We start from the raw sequence: 17,185 nt of genomic DNA on the forward strand, positions 1-17,185 counted from the left end.
TTTTTATAATCTGAAGAAAGAAGAACCTTTTGTGAAACAGAACCATTTAGACAAAAAGGCACCTTTTGGCACCTTAGTGTATTTAATTTTTTTTCACTAGCATGTTATAGTATTTAAACCACTGACAAAGCAAACCTAAAGAAATTCACAACACAAAATCAAGTACAAAACTTTTTTTTTTTAATTTTCAAATGGTCAAACTTGCAAAACATCTAGAAAAATATACAACAAAATGCTGAACCTTACCACAACATCAAACATAAAAGAAAGAAGAATATTCACATTTTCCCCAATCAGAGATAAAAGCACATTCTGTTTTTCCGTATTACTCAAAACAAAAGCACCGTTCGCTCACATATCCCCACAGTAGCCTGAATCATTGGAGAGCTGAGAGTTGGAGCTCCGGTTTGAAGAGGAGTTCCATATGTCCAAATTCATGTGTGGTCCAAAGGGATTGAAGCTGGAGTATTGTTTTCCCGGGCAGGCGCCACCTGGTTCACGGCTGAAGGGTGCGACGGGTGAGATGGGCATGTGGGGCGTGTGGGGTGTGTGGGGTGTGTGGGGCGAAACCGGCACGGAACGCTCTGGGTGGAAGTGGCTCTGGTAAGGCTCGCTTTGAGGTGTCCAGATAGAGCCAAATAGACTGGACATGGGTGACAGACTTCTGGTTCCTGAAAAGTATGGCTAGGGGGAAAAAAAAAGATGAGGGAAAAATTGCTTTAATATTCCAAGCATCTACTTAGTGAAGACAAACTACGCACATTTTATCAGGCTGGAAAATAAACGGTGTGTTTCTAAGGAGCTCAGAATAATACTATCCAAACAAATTTTTCCAAAAAAACCAAGATGCCAGTGTAAACAGTTTTTCTGCACTTGTTTGCAAGTTGTGGGTATTAATAGTTCAAGAATCAGTAACTCTTTATATTGCACACTTAATGTACTAGTTTAAATGTTAACATGAGACTCCAACTCTTACAACTGCATTACAGTATTCTCAAAAATATTGATTGAGATGCATATTGATTCTAAATATTTAAAACACTTCACACATTTCCTGCAGTTTAAATACACTATTGTTAGCTATGCTTTCTCCCTAAGTCTTCTCTCCAACAGCGAGGCCATAATGTGCATATTTTTATTAGATATGTATATAAACCTTTGCGCTGTATGTTTTAGAGTCAAGCGTCAGTGTTTTTACACGAGCAGCTCATGACCCAGTGTTTTCAGCTTGGTTCACAGCTGAATGCAGTTTAACATGCAGTTTCACATTCACATAATTTCCAGCATTTTTTGTGGACAGAAGATTTCACTACATTTGCAGGAAGTGTTTGTAAATAAATAAAGGTCTCTTTCTACTTTTCTGCCAAATATGTTATAAATATTGTAATTTTACTGCAGTGTAAAGTAAAATAATTACTATACTTAAATATAGCACAGTGCAGTTGTAGTACAAAAGAAATAATATATTAAAACCAAGCGGCAACCTCCCGCTCCCTCTCTTGAAACCAACACGGAAGTGACTAAAACTGCAATTCATCGACTGGCCGCTGGAGGCTGGCTCCAAAAGGGAGTCAATCCCATAGACTCCCCATGTTAAAATGCCCAACTTTACAGCAGAAAAAAACATGTTTATAGCCTGGTACAAAAATGTTTTTTGATCTATATAGATAATTTTGCCCTTCGTGACAACTGTGAGGGGGGTGAATTTTTTTATAACTCATCCGTTTAAATTATATTAAGCCTTAAAGTTCTGCATAATTAAGGGCGTGGCCACTTGAGTGACAGGTGGACTGCCGCTCTGCTCCAGAGTGTGAAACTCGCTAGAGTGTGAAACTTTTGTATTTGTACAGAAAAAAATTATTATAGGTAGGACACTGGGAATCTGGCAATTAGATGTTTTAATGAAAATGATCTCAAACTTGATTTTTACGGCTATATTGATATTGTACTCTGCTTTTGCACTGTCTGCAAAATGGTAACTGATGTTATACTGTGTTCTGCCTTGGTTTCTCCGGGGCTTTTCTCCATGATACAACATGTTAAACACATGTCCCAAAATGATCAATAACTCATTTTCGACCAAAAACGAAGTTATGGTGTTTAGTCTTTGCACGGCAGCACTGCTGTCACTATAGAGGGGCGTGGTTTCAGCTCAGCTTCACCCACGTCCCGCCTTTTTGCCCATTTTCGATTATTCGGGAGTGACGCGCTTCCAAGATGGCGGCGGCCGGCTCCGCCCACTTTAGGCTTCAAAAACGCTTTACAGAAACCTACGGGTGACGTCACGGTCACTACGTCCATTTTTTTTTACAGTCTATGATTAAAACGTGTATTTTATTTAGAAAGTCTATTTGTACATAGTCTCTTTTTTGCACTTTTTGAAATATTTGCTGCTCTCACTTTTCTTTAAAATTATTTTTATTTTACCCTTGCTTTTTCTACAACAGCTGACAGAGAAATGCACAAGAATTCCAATGTACCTGTACTATAACGTACCTGTGCAAATGTTAATAAACTCTAAACTAATAATATTAATATATTATATTACTGTTATTCATATTATTATTATTTAGCCCCCTCTGAGCCATCATAATCTCTGTTACAGTTTCAGTTAACAAGAAAATATTTTGCTTACAGTTTAGAGCTGCAGCAATTCGTCGACGTCATCGATTACGTCGATTATAAAAACACGTCGATTAGCATGGGATGCGTCGATGCATCGCACCTTTTAGCCACGCCCATTGCGCGAGCCTGCAGTTATCCCTACTTAAGACTGTTTTTCTGCCATGTTTAACACAAAACAAGACTCTAGAGCAGTGGTTTTCAAACTTTTTTCAGAGCGACCCTATTTTTTTCTTTTTAAATTGACGCGACCCATATATATATATATATATATATAAATAAAGAAAAGAAAGAAGGAAGGAAGGAAAGACAACTGCGCTACAGACCGATCTCGAGTCCCACCGTACAGCTCTGGAATCTATTCTGACATATCATATTTTGTCCAGCCCATAATTATGATTATCACAATGTCATTGCGATTTCGAGAGAATATGCTGACGTCACTTCCGAAAGTTTGTTGCAAGTAAGCCACATTGGTCCTCTTAGCAGCATGAAAAACGAAACTTATATTCAAATTTTGAATGGAGAATAGGCTATATACAGCAAAGAAAGCGCGCAAAGTGCGCTTCCTTAAAAAGCTGTCACTCATTTCAGTTTATCGCAAACTCTAATTCCGCTATAATCAATGAATCTGTCAACACAGCACAATTAATCTCTTATTTACATCACCTACATTTTGTTCATTATAATCAGAGGATTCGCGTCGCGAGCTTCCAGAACTCAGGACTGAACAAGAACACTCGCGTTCTGAGCGGTGAGTGGATTCTGACTCACTAAAGCTCCTCTGATTGGCCACTGCGTTATAGAAACCAACAGATATGTCTCTGATTTGCTACAATGTAAAACGCTGCAAAGAGCGCAAACACAAATACACATTTGATTCTGACCTGAGGCGGCTGCCGGTTACTTTCGTTTTGTTGTTTATGTTATTTAGTCGCTTCTTTCCTGAGTCTTGAACTTGGTTACATACGTTTTCCTTAAATCATGCTGGCGACCCATTTTTTAAGTCTGGCGACCCACCCGAGGGTCGCGACCCAGGGTTTGAAAACCACTGCTCTAGTGTCCTGAATGCGGTTGTGACTTCAGCTGTTCATTCATACAGATATTCAAGCAGATGTTTTAATCTGCTGAATAAATAAAACATTTCAAGTCTGCTGTGCTGTCAGTCCAGTAACTGTGAATGCAGCCATAAAGTGCATTTCTATTGTTTGTATTGTATCACTGCCCTGTTATTCTTTCTTTCTTTCCTATTATTATTATTTCTTTCTTGCTTCCTTGCTTTCCTTTCCTTTCTTTAATTTTTATTTTGTATTCATTATTTATTTTTATTTTTTTCCCTTCTTATTTTTTATTTATTTTCTCTCTTTCATTTGTATTTTTTTATTAGTTATTTATTGTTATTATTATTTCTCTCTTTTTCTCTCTTTTCTTGTTATTTTTTCTTCATTTATCTTTATTTTCTTTTTTCTTTCTTTGTTATTATTTATTTTTTGTAAAGTATTAATTATGAGAAAATGTTTGAATAAAATATTAAAAGATATAGCAGAAGTTACTGTTATTATTTATTGATAGTTTAACTAAAGAATTAATCAACTGATAAGAAAATAATAAATAGATTAATTGAAAAATAAATCGATAGATTAGTCGACTAATCTGAAAAAAAAAAAAAAAAAAAAGCGAGATTAGTCGACAATAAAAATAATCGTTAGCTGCAGCCCTATTACAGTTATTAAGTACATTAATTTAGATACTGTTTAAATTGTATACCCTTAATTGTAGCATTTCTCTGTGTCATCAAAATTGTATCAAAATAAGATAAAGCAAAAATAGTTTATTTGGCTACTAAGAGTTTATGGAGTAATAAAGACAAAATCCCTCTGTAAAAAAACTTGTAAGATGTCAATAAAATTAAAATATGCCTAATATGCATATTTAAACATAACATTTCAGAAAAACTTGTAATGCATAAAATGCCAGCAATTCGTAATGTAATCAATCAACTGGTGAAGTATGGTGATATCTGTTACTTAAATTTCTTATTCTATTCACCTGGGGTGTCTTGCCTCAAATATCAATACGTTTCAAGGTAACTCTGTTGCCTTATGATTTTAAGAAAGTGCATGACAAAAACAAACACTCACCTTGCTGCCCACACAACTGCCAGTGTCCCATGTGGAGTTCATGTCATGGGTTCCATTCTCACCCCACACTGGCTGATGGCTGTGGGTCATGGTTTGGCTTTGATGGCATGAGAATGCATTTTGGTAATTGCCATTACCTTCACAGAAAAAAAAACAAACAATGAAAACGTTCACTCATCCTTTAGTTACTATGTAGTACAGTGATATATTTTACTCCTCGAGACAGAAAACTCCTCACCTGTTGGCAAGCAGTTGGTCTGGTCACTATAGGGATACTGACCGGCACATTGGCTGTTCATGTTGCTCCAAGGGAAGCTTCACAGTAATGACACATAAGAATTTTAAATCTGATTGTGGTATGGACACATAATATGAAGTCAAAAATGAAATGGATAGATAGCCTATGAGACATACCTTTCATATACTGATGAGGGACTCTGTGGGACGAACGGGAGGGTTTCGGTCATGTTGTACCTGAATTCATTGGTCAGAGGAACTGAGGCCGGTGACCACGTCTCTTCGATCACATTAGAGCTGATTATGTCTGGTGAAACCAAAATGCATAAATCCCATAAATAAAATATATGGTCACACATCTTAACCGTGATTCTCTTTTTAAGTGTAACGTGGGAATGTCCCTCACCAATGTTTTTGTCCACACCTGCAGCTACATCAGCGAAGGTGTGAGGGAGTGCAGGGGCGGGACAGACTTCTGGACTTTGGCATGGTTCCCTGACATATAGATTGTTCATGCTGTGGACAAACGTGTTTATATATCAATCACTTTCAGAATTCTTAAGTCAAGTCAAATGAATAAAAAAAACAACAAACTTAAAGGATTAGTTCACTTCCAGAATATAAATTTCACCCCCAGGTCATCCAAGATGTTTATGTCTTCAGTCGTAAAGAAATTAAGGTTTTTGAGGAAAACATTCCAGGATTTTTCTCCATATAGTGGACTTCAATGGGAGCCAACTTATTGAAGGTCCAAATTGCAGTTTCAATGCAGATTCAAAGGGCTCTACACGATCCCAGCAGAGGAATAACGGTCTTATCTATTGAAAGGATCGGTCATTTTCTAATTTTTTTTTTTAAATTTATATACTTTTTAACCACAAATGCTTGTCTTGCACTAGTTCGACTTCACAAATCACGTAAATCACATTGGAAAGGTCTCGTGTGACGTAGACCCAACCCAGTGTTTACAAAGCAAACATGCAAAGAAAGTCAAACGCCCTTTACAAAACAAGGTAAAACAATGATGTCGGACCATTTTGAAGTTGGAGGAGAAAATGAGAAAGAGTTTTTTTCCCTACTCTACCTTTTTGAACCAGAGTACACAGACGAAGAACGTGACAGCGTAGTGCATGAAGTCACGGATGCGCATCGTAGAACTAGTGCAAGACAAGCATTTGTGGTTAAAGTATATATATTTTATTTTTTGGCTAGAAAATGACCAATCGTTTCGCTAGATAAGACCCTTATTCCTCAGCTGGGATCATGTAGAGCCCTTTGTAGCTGCATTGAAACTGAAATTTGGACCTTCAACCCATTGGCTTCCACTGAGGTCCACTATATGGAGAAAAATCCTGGAGTCTTTTCCTCAAAAACCTTAATTTCTTTACGACTGAAGAAAGACATGAACATCTTGGATGACAATGTAAATTATCAGGAAATTTTTATTCTGGAAGTGAACTAATCCTTTGAGAAAATCTGGGAATTTTACCTTTGAGTTTTGTAGGTGTAGTTCATATTCATGTAACATTCCCGATCTTTTGGATATGGGTTGTACTGGATGTTGTCTCCTAAAAAAAAAAAAAAAAAGGGTTAAAATACTATTTCATTTAATTTGTTCTGGAAACTGCAGTGGGTAAAAGTGTCTGTTTTCTTTTTAGCTCAACATAAGTGTGTAGCAAGCACATGATCTCTTACTCCTGCAGGGATGTCTGTTTGGGTCCTTTTCTCCCTCTATGCTGCTGGCGCTGCTCCAGCTGCCCCAGGACCCTCGGCTGGCTCTCACACTGCCCGATGAACTGCTCGAGTCAGAGCCTGACTCCCACTGCAGACGTCGCTCTGGACATTTACGCCTTGGTCTGCTCAAACACGTGCCTGTGTTTGTGTAAAAGAAACAGTTTTTACAAAACTGGCAGGGAGAGTAGATCAGCTGAGTACACAACCGGTCAAAGTTTGGAATAATTATAATTGTCTTTTTTTTTTCTTTTTTTTATGTTTTTGTAATTTGTGATTTGTAATGCAATTTATTTTTGTGATGGTAAAACTGAATTTTAAGCAGCTATTACTCCAGTCTTCAGTCTATCATTAGAATATGCTTATAGTGTTCAAGAAACATTTCTGATTATTATGAATGCTGAAAACAGTTGTGCTGCTTAATTTATTTTATTGAAACTGGGATACACTAGTTTGGGGTAAGATTTATTGTAAAAAAACAAAAACAAAAAAAAAACACTTATTCTGCAAAGACACATTAAACTAATCAAAACTGACAGTAAAAACACTTAAAATTTCTAATTCACACTGATTTCTGATGGTTCATGTGACACCAAAGCCTGAAGTGATGGCTGCTGAAAATTCAACTTTGCCATCACAGGAATAAATTACATTTTAAAATAGAAAACAATAAACAATTCATATGGCAGGAAAAAATAACATGAGCAAACAGTTTAATCAAATGCTCATGGATATAAGATGTCCCTTCCCATCCAAATTAAATGCACTTTGAAATGTGTTTTATGTTGTCTTCAACAACTGCAGTGACATTACGATGTTCAGGGACACTGCTATGATGATATGCACACATACAGTGGTGAGACACAGGAACAGCTGGAAATCATTTCCTCACCACTGTGTTTGAGAGGGCTGTCTGGGTTGGCTCCTGTTTTAGGTTGTTCAGGTTTCGTGTTGCGGGTTCTAGCAGCATTACGTTGAAATTCTCGCTCACTCTCTGTTACCATGACAACGCTGTTTTCAGGAAGCCTGTTGGATTACCAGAATGAAAAATACAGAGAGAGAGAGAGAGAGAAAGAGAGAGAGAGAGTAAGTAATATTAACAATAATAAAAATGTCTTAACATGTTTGTATATTGAATTTTTAAATTGTATTTATATATCTTATTAATATCTGTTCTATTTAAGTATTTTGCCATATCTTCACAGGCTATTTCATGGCAGACACAGATTCAACATTCAATAAATACAAACAATACACTAAATTCAAACATTTAATAAAATTAAACTTAGAATAAAACAAATGATGTATACTTAACAAAACGATTCTTTAATTGTACTTAAATATGTTTAACAGTAAGGGGAGTGCAAAAATATTGGCATTTTAGAAGTTCTTATTTATAACATATCGCCTCAGAGCTCTTTTATTATATTTTATTTATTTTTTGGGCATTTTTGGCTTTATTTTGATAGGACAGTATAGCAGTGACGGGAAGTAAAGTGGGAGAGAGAGAGAGAGAGAGTAGGGGCAGGATCGGGAAAGGTCGACGAGCCAGGACTCAAACTTTGTCAAACTTTTATTTTTTTGTATGATGTATTTTTTTCAGTAATCATACATTTAAAATTCTTATTCATATGCATAAATCTGACTTTTAAATTGTGATTTATATACTGTAGTTAATTAAAGCAATAAGCCCCAAGAAGCCGTTGTAGTTCCTGTAGTTGTGGTTGGAACCATAGACATATATATACACACCCTATTCGACCGCTCCAGACACGTAGATTTGGCCGCCATATTGGAACGGTCCATTTGATGTCATTCACTATACTGTAGGTTCGCACAGAGCCGTTGGGTTAGCAGACCAATCGGCTGTGCAGGATTGTGGCATCTTTTGAATATTCAGTGATTACTATGGTGAATGACATCAAGTTGACCGCTACAATATGGCGGACGGCTCACGTATAGAGGCCCATAGAAACAGTCGCTGAGGCATCTACGTATATATAACTATGGTTGAAACAAAGTGGTTGCCAAGCAACACACAAAGTAAACAAAGGTGTAGGTTTGTAGTGTAATTTACAACGGCTTCGAACATGGCTCAACCAATCAGAATCAAGGACCGGAACTATCCGTTTTATAAAACTGATTTTAATATAACAAAAATCAAATTAATCATGAGTTGTTAAAATAGTATATGTAAGGGATAATCAACGGCTAGCTGTGCATTAAACGATATGAATGCACGACGTGGAGGCGAAGAACCTCCGCAAAGTGCATTCAAATCGTTTAATGCACAGCTAGCCGTTGATTATCCCCTTTATGCCATGGTCATTTCCCAGCATTCACATATTAAAGATGTTAATAATATTTGCGCTGCGATATTTGACCGGAACGATAAAAATGACGGTTATTTTCGTCTGCATTACTATTCAACTGTAACTGTATGTTACTATGGTTACCAATGTTTATAGGAAGCGCATTAATATAGAACGTGATTAAACTGACCTGGAACTACCTGTTCAGTTAGACGAATTTAATCAACACCTGCCAGCCAATCAGAATCGAGTATTCAGACAGACCATGGCATAATTGTTAGTATATATACACATAATAAGCTATGTTACAATTACAGTTAAAGCAATCATAGTGTGGCCATGCTTTTTAGCGTAAATAAACTGAATCAAAATCCAGTGAATCATAAATCAAGTCAATTTGCTGTCAGTTCACACTCCTACACTAACTTCTGAAGGTTTAAAGCTAAACTGTGCAGATACTTACCCAGGAATGAGCTCAGCTGCCTTCCTGCGACTCCTGCCTGTGTTTTTCTTTGCTTTGGTGTTGGTGGCTGACACTCCAAGTTCTGCATCTTTCTCTGGTCTCTTCTTCTGATTGCTGCCTCTTTCTGTCTTCTGAGTGAGGGCCACAAACAATTCATTTGTCAACACTGAGAATCTTTTGTTAAAATATTCACAAAGAGGCAGATTTTAGCAGTGTAAAAAAAAGGTCATCCTCTTATGTTGTATTATGGCTCTTACCTCTTCATCTGCATTATCCCCTTTTTCTGCATTATTTTTTCTTTTACACTCCTCGTTTTCCATTCTAGGCTGAGGGACTCTGCTTACTGGGATGTTTTCTGGTAATCCAGGAAGTGTTTCCATAGGAAACATATCAGCTGGCAATGCCTGGTCCTCTCTGGATTCTCTAAAGTGCTCTTTCTTCTCAGCTGGGAAAAGGTTTTCATCTAATATGTCATTGTTATTGTTGTTGTTATTACAAACTTCTGGGTCAAGCTCAAATGTGCGATCTCCATCTTCATCGGTGGGAGGACTGCAAAAGTCTGAGGAAGCAGGAACACTAGCAACAGCAGTTGCAGGGCTATTTTTATATCTACTGTATAGGAACGACACCTTAGTTTGCTTCTTTGGAGGTTGGGATGAACCTCCAGAAGTTTTCTTGGATGAGGACTGTGACCGAATTGTCCCATTGGCCACGGCTGGAGATCCTCTCCCTTTGCCTTTGTCAGAGGGATGGCTTGTGTCAGTGTAGTTCTTACAACTCCCTTTTCCTCTACTAAAGAAAAAAAAAAGAACAGAGTAATTAAAAATGGATCTAACTCACATAAGTTGACTAAAATATACAGCCAACTAGTATCAAGCAAAAATAAATAATTAAACAATTGTAATATATTGCAATAGCAATTTGAACTGCCATATGATTCTTCAAAACATTATATCACTGCTGCTTAGATTCCCAGGTAAAAAAAAATAAAAATAATTCACACAGAAAAATATTAACAAGCAATGCCTTAATAATAATAAAAAATAGTTTTCATATAATAAACTAAATTATTTAATATATCTAATTGTTATTATTTCTACTACTAATACTATAAAATAAGTATCTATTATTTTATAGTATTAGTAGTAGAAATAATAACAATTAGATTTTATTAATTATTAATACACCTTTCAAATACAGTGCAATGATATAAACCTGTCCAAAAAAAAAATAATAATAATAATATTTTTAATTAAGCTAATGTTAAAAAAAAAACAACAACAACAAAAAAAACAACACTCAAAGGACCAGAGTAGTATGGAGCAGCACTGTCAAACTAATTAATTGAAGACAATGAAAATAAGTTTGTATGTGTGTGTGATTCCCTAATAATAAAGAGTGATGCTGTCTCACCTGACACCATTTGAGGAGATGTGGTTGACACTACTATTTTCACGAGGTACAGAGTTGTGATTGCTGCGTGGACTTGGTGTGGAGAACTCGCTTAGAATGTGCTGAGCTTGATGGAAAGCCATCAGACACACACCAGCTAGAGAGGAACTGCAGAGAGAACGGGTTTTATATTAATGCATAGAATGCATTTACATGGACAGGGTGACATTTTGTTGGTTTAAGTACGTATATGGACTGCTAACCAGGTGAAGACCAGTGTGATGACCCAGAAGGACTCCTCCCAGCTGGGTCCTGGTACCACTTGAGCACACAGGGGCAGCATGTGGTGAGGAAGAGTCACATTAAGGGTGAAGTGGAAAAGAGAGCCACGTTCTGTCACTAGGGTCAAGTCTCTGATCACCCACGAAGATGTGAAGTCTGGAGTAAATCTAGAAAGATGCAGAGAGAACAAGTGAGATGAGGAGAAAAAAAAAAAGATCTTGTGGAATATGGTGTAATATAGATATAGACCATGGAATAAATCATACAGTCCACCCAAAAATGAAAATTCTGTCAGTATATTTCTTCACCCTCAAGTTGTTCTTTATTTTGTGGAACATGAAAGTTATTTTTAAGAAAGTTGGAAACCGAACAGTTTCCGTGCATACAGGTTTAGAACAACACAAGGTTATAATAAGATCTGCACTTTGCTTAAAATACTGATATTGAATAGTATGCACAGTAGTGTAATCAGCTGAAAATAAGCAGGAACATGCACTTTCACATTAACACTCTCAAGACTTACGCAATTGTGATTTCTGAGGACGAGTTGTAGTCCACTCTGAAAGATCTGCAGTGTTGCACCTCAAAGCCATAACCTTGGCATTTATATCCATTAATGTTCATGGATACTACAGTCAATGGCAACTCGCCTGCATTCTCCACTTTAAAGCTTTTCTGGATGGCAAACAAGGGCTTACTTGATCTTAAACCTGTGAAAAGACAACAAAGAGAATAAAACATGCAGTAACACTTTTGTAATAATTTCATTAACAAATCACTAACAAATATTATAATGCTTAAGGGATCGTTAGTTACTACATATTCAAATGTTTTACCTAAATGTACTCTACAAATAATTTTAACAGATGTTATACAATGATTAAAAGCTTTTGTTAATGCACATTTTTGCTGCTATAAGACAGTTAGGGACAGGTTTGGTAGATTTAAAGGTTGGTTAAGTTCAGAAGTGTACAGGGATTAATTTGATCACTATAAGGGAACACAATTCAATCTGTTAATATTACATTGTTTTGATAAATAAATGAAGTTCTCTTGAAAAATTGATTTGTTTTCTCCTGTTGATGTATGATTCAAGGAATATCCTATTGGGTGCATAAGGAATATCCATGTTTTGCACCCACATTACAATGTGTTTGATGTCTTTAGCAAGCATTTAGCAAAACTTAACTCACCAACCTTTACACAAACGTTGTTCATAAAGATACTAAATGAATAGTAAACGTTTCTAAACATTTACAAATTATGAATAGTCTCAACTTTAGATTGGGTACTGCAAAAACCTTAACAAATGATTAATAAATTATATGTAAGCATGCATAAATAGGGTGAATTCAGGTCATTTGAGATAACTGCTCGTAAAAGTACTAATGATTAGTAAATATTTACAAGTGATGAATAGTCTTTCGATTGGGTACTGCAAAAACAAACAAATAATTAATAAATGATTTGTTAAGATGTGAAAATAGTAGAAGTCTAATGAATATTGTTAACATGAAAAGTTGGTAAAGTGCTTAAAATTACTATTACTATTTTTTAACAACATTTGTCAACATAAAAAAGAGCAGCAGGTAATATAAGAAAATTAAGTTTAATGAGCATTCAAAAGTACATTAACAAACAAGCTTTTAATCATTGCTTAATTTGTCAGAATTTGTAGATTTTTAAAAACTGCATTGTTGTAAGAACTGAAAGTTTAATGACATTTGTAAGCATTAACTAATGATCCGTTAAGCATGATCTTTTTTAATGTTTACTAAGGAACTTAGAAACATTACCTTATGATTAACAGATTGTTATTCAAATGTAAATCGAAATGTTTATGAATGTCATTAAACTTTCAATTAATATGATCATGTACTTGCAGATAGTTTACAATGATTAAAAGTTTCATTAAAAAATCTTTAACAAGCACATTATCTCATATTTCTAGGTATGTGAATATTTAACAAGTGATCTGTTAAGCATGTATAATTGTATGCATTTCATTGATTTTTGTTCATTAATAACATATGGCCAAGTATAACCATAATATAATATGGTTTGAAATTTCACAGGCTAAAGACATGTAAATGTGTTGTAAAATTATTAAAATATTAACTTTAAATCTCAAAGGGTACTTCAAATAAGTATTTTAGATTAAGAGTGTAATCAATGTAACTGAAATTACTGAATTCATTACAAACAAACAAAAAACCATAAGAACAATTAATTTGAGAACAATCACTACTCCTACCACCACTAGTGTATTTTCAACAAACTCTTAGAAACGACAGGAGAAGCTCAGCTCACCATCTTTGCACTCCATGAGTGTTGACTGGGGCACATTGAAGCGCAGTGAGGCTGCAGGCCCGGGGAGCTTCCCTCCTACTCTCAGGAGCTCCTTTGCCCCAAATCCTTTAACCAGAACCATGTCAAACACGGTCAGGTTGTTCCTGTTAACAAACAGACACAGCCACAATTACTGCGTGCTAACAACTAGCATAGAAACTCATAGAAACACTGAGAAAACAACAACCGCAACATGGAAAGCCGCGGTCAATAGTGTAATGCAACTACTCGCACAGAAGTCACTTTCAGACCAACCAGCATTCTGTGACCGCACCTTAAGTCAAAACATTTTGTGTGTAATTGTTAAAGTAAAAAAAAAAAAGCAAATGTTGTCAAAATGTTGCATCATGTCATTATATCACACATACAAAGTTCCTACTATAAATGCCCACGACGCTTAGTGGATGGGGATCACTAACACAACTGTGAACCAATTATGAAATTTTTAAATAAAAAAAAAAACTTCCTGATAATTTCAGTTTTTTCATGACCATGCATCGCAGTACTGTCAAGACCTTCATTCATCTTCGGAACACAAATTAAGATATGTTTGATGAAATGAGAGAGATCTCTGATCCTCCATAGACAGCAAGGATATTACCACGATCAACCAACAGAAATGCATGCGCGCGCTGTCTACTGAACGTAAACAACGCTGATTATGTTGATTACGTTCTGGGATACTCTCCAAAATGGTGGAAGACGGCAACTCAGTGAGAAGAATTGATGAATAAATTATGTTATTATTGTTTTCTTTGTGCACAAAAAGTATTCTCATAGCTTCGTAAAATTACCGTTGAACTCCTGATGTCACATGGACTATTTTACCTATGTCCTTGCTACGTTTCTGTGCCTTGATCGTGGTAATATCCTTGCTGTCTATGGAGGGTCAGAGAGCTCTCAGATTCCATCAAAAATATCTTAATTTGTGTTCCAAAGATGAACAAAGGTCTTACAGGTTTGGAACGACATGAGGGTGAGTAATTAATGTCAGAATTTTCTTTTTTGGGTGAACTATCCCTTTATTAATAACTCAGTTACAACTCATTTGGGCAGAGCAGTACCTGATGAGGAGCAGTGAGGTAACATGCTTGTGTTCTGTGGGTTGGTACGCCACAGAAACCGTCCTTGTCTCCCACGGCTGAAGAAGGAATCTCAACACACTGCCTCTCTCACTTTCCTGTTAGTAAAAACATGAGTACACTATAACCAGAGTTACCACAAGACACATTAACTACCCAAGATATACTCAATGTGCTTAACAAGGCTATTCAAAAATCATGACCTCACCTCATTAGTAGCCAATAGAAGAAACTCTGTTGTAGTGATATTCACAGACAGTGGGCTAATATTAAACCTAGAAACAGATGTATACATAATATGATTTCAGATGTTATTTCTCATTAACAATGTTGTTACTGCTAACTAACACTATTAAAAAAAGAAAGAAATGCCTTGGGAACTAATAGAAACAAAATGAAGTACTAAAATAACTAAAACTGAAATAAGAATTTGTAATTTGTGTGTAAATACAATGTCTTATTTACATGTACTAAATATAAAATTTTATATTGTTTATATTTTATTTTGTAATGGTTTTTGACAGAACAGAATTTAGGCCATATGAGTGTGTGTTTACAGTATGTACCATTTGGTCAACATGTCGAGGGCTTCAAGCGGAACTGGGTATGAGGAGAGGGTTCGTATCTCCACAGACACCACTGAACCCGTCGGGTTTTTCAGAGTGAAGTTCTTCACCTGGATTAGTGATTTACATTAATAGTTCAAACAATGATAAAAATTCCATGCAATGCATCGAAAGGTGGCATGTTTGATTGACATTTGAAGATTCTTACAAAAGATGCTCCTTTTGTTCTTTTATCAGTGTTTGGCATACCTTACTATCATTGACAGGTGTGGCCCCAAAGTCCAGAGGTGAAGAGTAGTTTGCAGGAAGTCTGGGCCACCTAAATAAAACACACACACACACACACACACACACACACACAAGACAAAACAAAACAAGATGAGTGAACGTACATATGTTTAAAAAGCATTCAAAATGAGTAGCCTATTTGTCCCCACATGTTTGTTTCTACATTCAAGCACGTTTACCTGCAAGAAAGCTCTTTGCTACAGTGCCAACGGCTACAGAGTGAAGAGGCCAGACTGCTGTCCACTCTCCAGAGAGATGAGGAGGATTCTGGGAGAAGGGACTGCTGCCACTCAACATGTCCTGCAAGTTCATACACATACAAAATGCAAAAACTAGTATGCCAAAAACTATTCAATCAATTTTTAGTACAAGGTTTTGATATGTGACTACAACAGTGCTACTAGGGGGCCTCAAGATGATTTAAAATAAGGCAAAACAAGCAATAAAATAAGCTGAAACAACTAATTATTAAATATTTATTTTTTAAATTTACTTCCTCAGAGGGTTTTTATAGAAAAGTAAAACAAACTAAAACCATAAACCATTTTTTTACTTTAAATAAATGTTAACTGACAAAAAAATATAAGAAATGTAAACTACATTTAGTTCAAGCTAGTTCAAGGCAGCATGTTTAATTATGTAGTTTAACTACATGTACTATAATACTAAAAAAAGAAATGGTCACACTTTATTTAAAGGTCCAATTCTTGCTATTAGCAAACCATTAACTATGACTTTTGCCACAATAAACTCCTAATTTGCTGCTTATTAGTAGTTAGGTAGTTGTTAAGTTCAGGTATTAGGTAGGATTAGGAATGTGGAATATGATCATGCACAATATGTGCTTTAAGTACTGATAAACAGCAAATATGTTGATAATAGGCAACTAGTTAATAGTGAGAATTTGTCCCTATGCTAAAGTGTTACCAAAAAAAAATTAAATTAAATTCAATTAAAACATTAAAAAAAAAAAAAAAAAAAAAAACGAAGGAAAAAAAATAAAAATTCTAAAACCTGAAAAATATATTCATAAAAATGAATTAAAAGTATTAATAAAAACTATAATAGAATCTGGACAAAACAAATAAAAAAAAATAAATAAATAAATAAAAAAAAAAAAACACTGCTTACACTGCTTTTCCACAAACTAGGAGCATTTTAAAATCGTGATTTCTAGACCTGAATAAATCATGCAAATTAAAAAAATCTTGCAATCCCATGGGCTATTTACGCCAAGCTCTAAAATCATTTATTGGGTAGAAGCTGTGAATAATTTTTTTTTTTTTTTGGTGCTTTATCCTTAATCTTTGTCCAGTAAATCATGATGGACTGGAAGAGTCATGTAAATTCAGTCAGTAAAAAGTGAGAGAATCTTGCAGAACATTGTTAAATGTAATCATTTTGATGAATTATTTTATATTAATTATTAGGGCTTTTTTTTCATTTACAGAAACTAAATTAAAACAGTTTTCAAAACATAAACTTTGAATATTGTTTAGGACAATGGTGGACCTTGGAGTCAAAAAAGTTAAGATCCACTGTTCTACAAAAACACTTATACGTGTTCAGGTGTGTTTGCCTCACCTGATCTGGACAAACGGAGAGGACAGAGCCGTTCACACTCCTCAGAAGACTCAAACATAACACCTCCCTGCTGAGGAAAACATTTTCAATGCATTCTTCTGTCTATGCAGTAAAGAATGAATTTAATCCTTCATCA

At 35.5% G+C, this 17,185-nt stretch overlaps 1 protein-coding gene across 4 annotated transcripts in view; it reads right to left on the minus strand.

Annotated features, from left to right (window-relative positions):
- Positions 1-158: 158 nt before the first annotated feature.
- Positions 159-17,185, minus strand: part of tmem131l (transmembrane 131 like) — a 49,367-nt gene continuing 32,340 nt past the window's right edge. For 3 of the 4 annotated variants that reach the window (XM_058771800.1, XM_058771784.1, XM_058771807.1), the window contains 20 exons: positions 17,050-17,119; positions 15,645-15,765; positions 15,427-15,496; positions 15,178-15,287; positions 14,820-14,886; positions 14,594-14,709; positions 13,491-13,633; positions 11,704-11,890; positions 11,162-11,347; positions 10,920-11,066; positions 9,764-10,298; positions 9,507-9,637; positions 7,624-7,757; positions 6,696-6,872; positions 6,490-6,568; positions 5,407-5,516; positions 5,178-5,307; positions 5,002-5,078; positions 4,764-4,900; positions 159-684 (listed from right to left, as the gene is read on the minus strand). In XM_058771800.1, the coding sequence (XP_058627783.1) occupies positions 352-684; positions 4,764-4,900; positions 5,002-5,078; positions 5,178-5,307; positions 5,407-5,516; positions 6,490-6,568; positions 6,696-6,872; positions 7,624-7,757; positions 9,507-9,637; positions 9,764-10,298; positions 10,920-11,066; positions 11,162-11,347; positions 11,704-11,890; positions 13,491-13,633; positions 14,594-14,709; positions 14,820-14,886; positions 15,178-15,287; positions 15,427-15,496; positions 15,645-15,765; positions 17,050-17,119 (3,060 nt within the window). In that variant the 3' untranslated portion in view covers positions 159-351. The remainder of the gene's footprint in view (positions 685-4,763; positions 4,901-5,001; positions 5,079-5,177; positions 5,308-5,406; positions 5,517-6,489; positions 6,569-6,695; positions 6,873-7,623; positions 7,758-9,506; positions 9,638-9,763; positions 10,299-10,919; positions 11,067-11,161; positions 11,348-11,703; positions 11,891-13,490; positions 13,634-14,593; positions 14,710-14,819; positions 14,887-15,177; positions 15,288-15,426; positions 15,497-15,644; positions 15,766-17,049; positions 17,120-17,185) is intronic. The other variant, XM_058771793.1, reaches the window with a different exon arrangement.

The sequence above is a fragment of the Onychostoma macrolepis genome, chromosome 01 (genome assembly GCF_012432095.1).
Source record: "Onychostoma macrolepis isolate SWU-2019 chromosome 01, ASM1243209v1, whole genome shotgun sequence".
In the NCBI taxonomy this organism is placed as follows: Eukaryota; Metazoa; Chordata; class Actinopteri; order Cypriniformes; family Cyprinidae; genus Onychostoma; species Onychostoma macrolepis.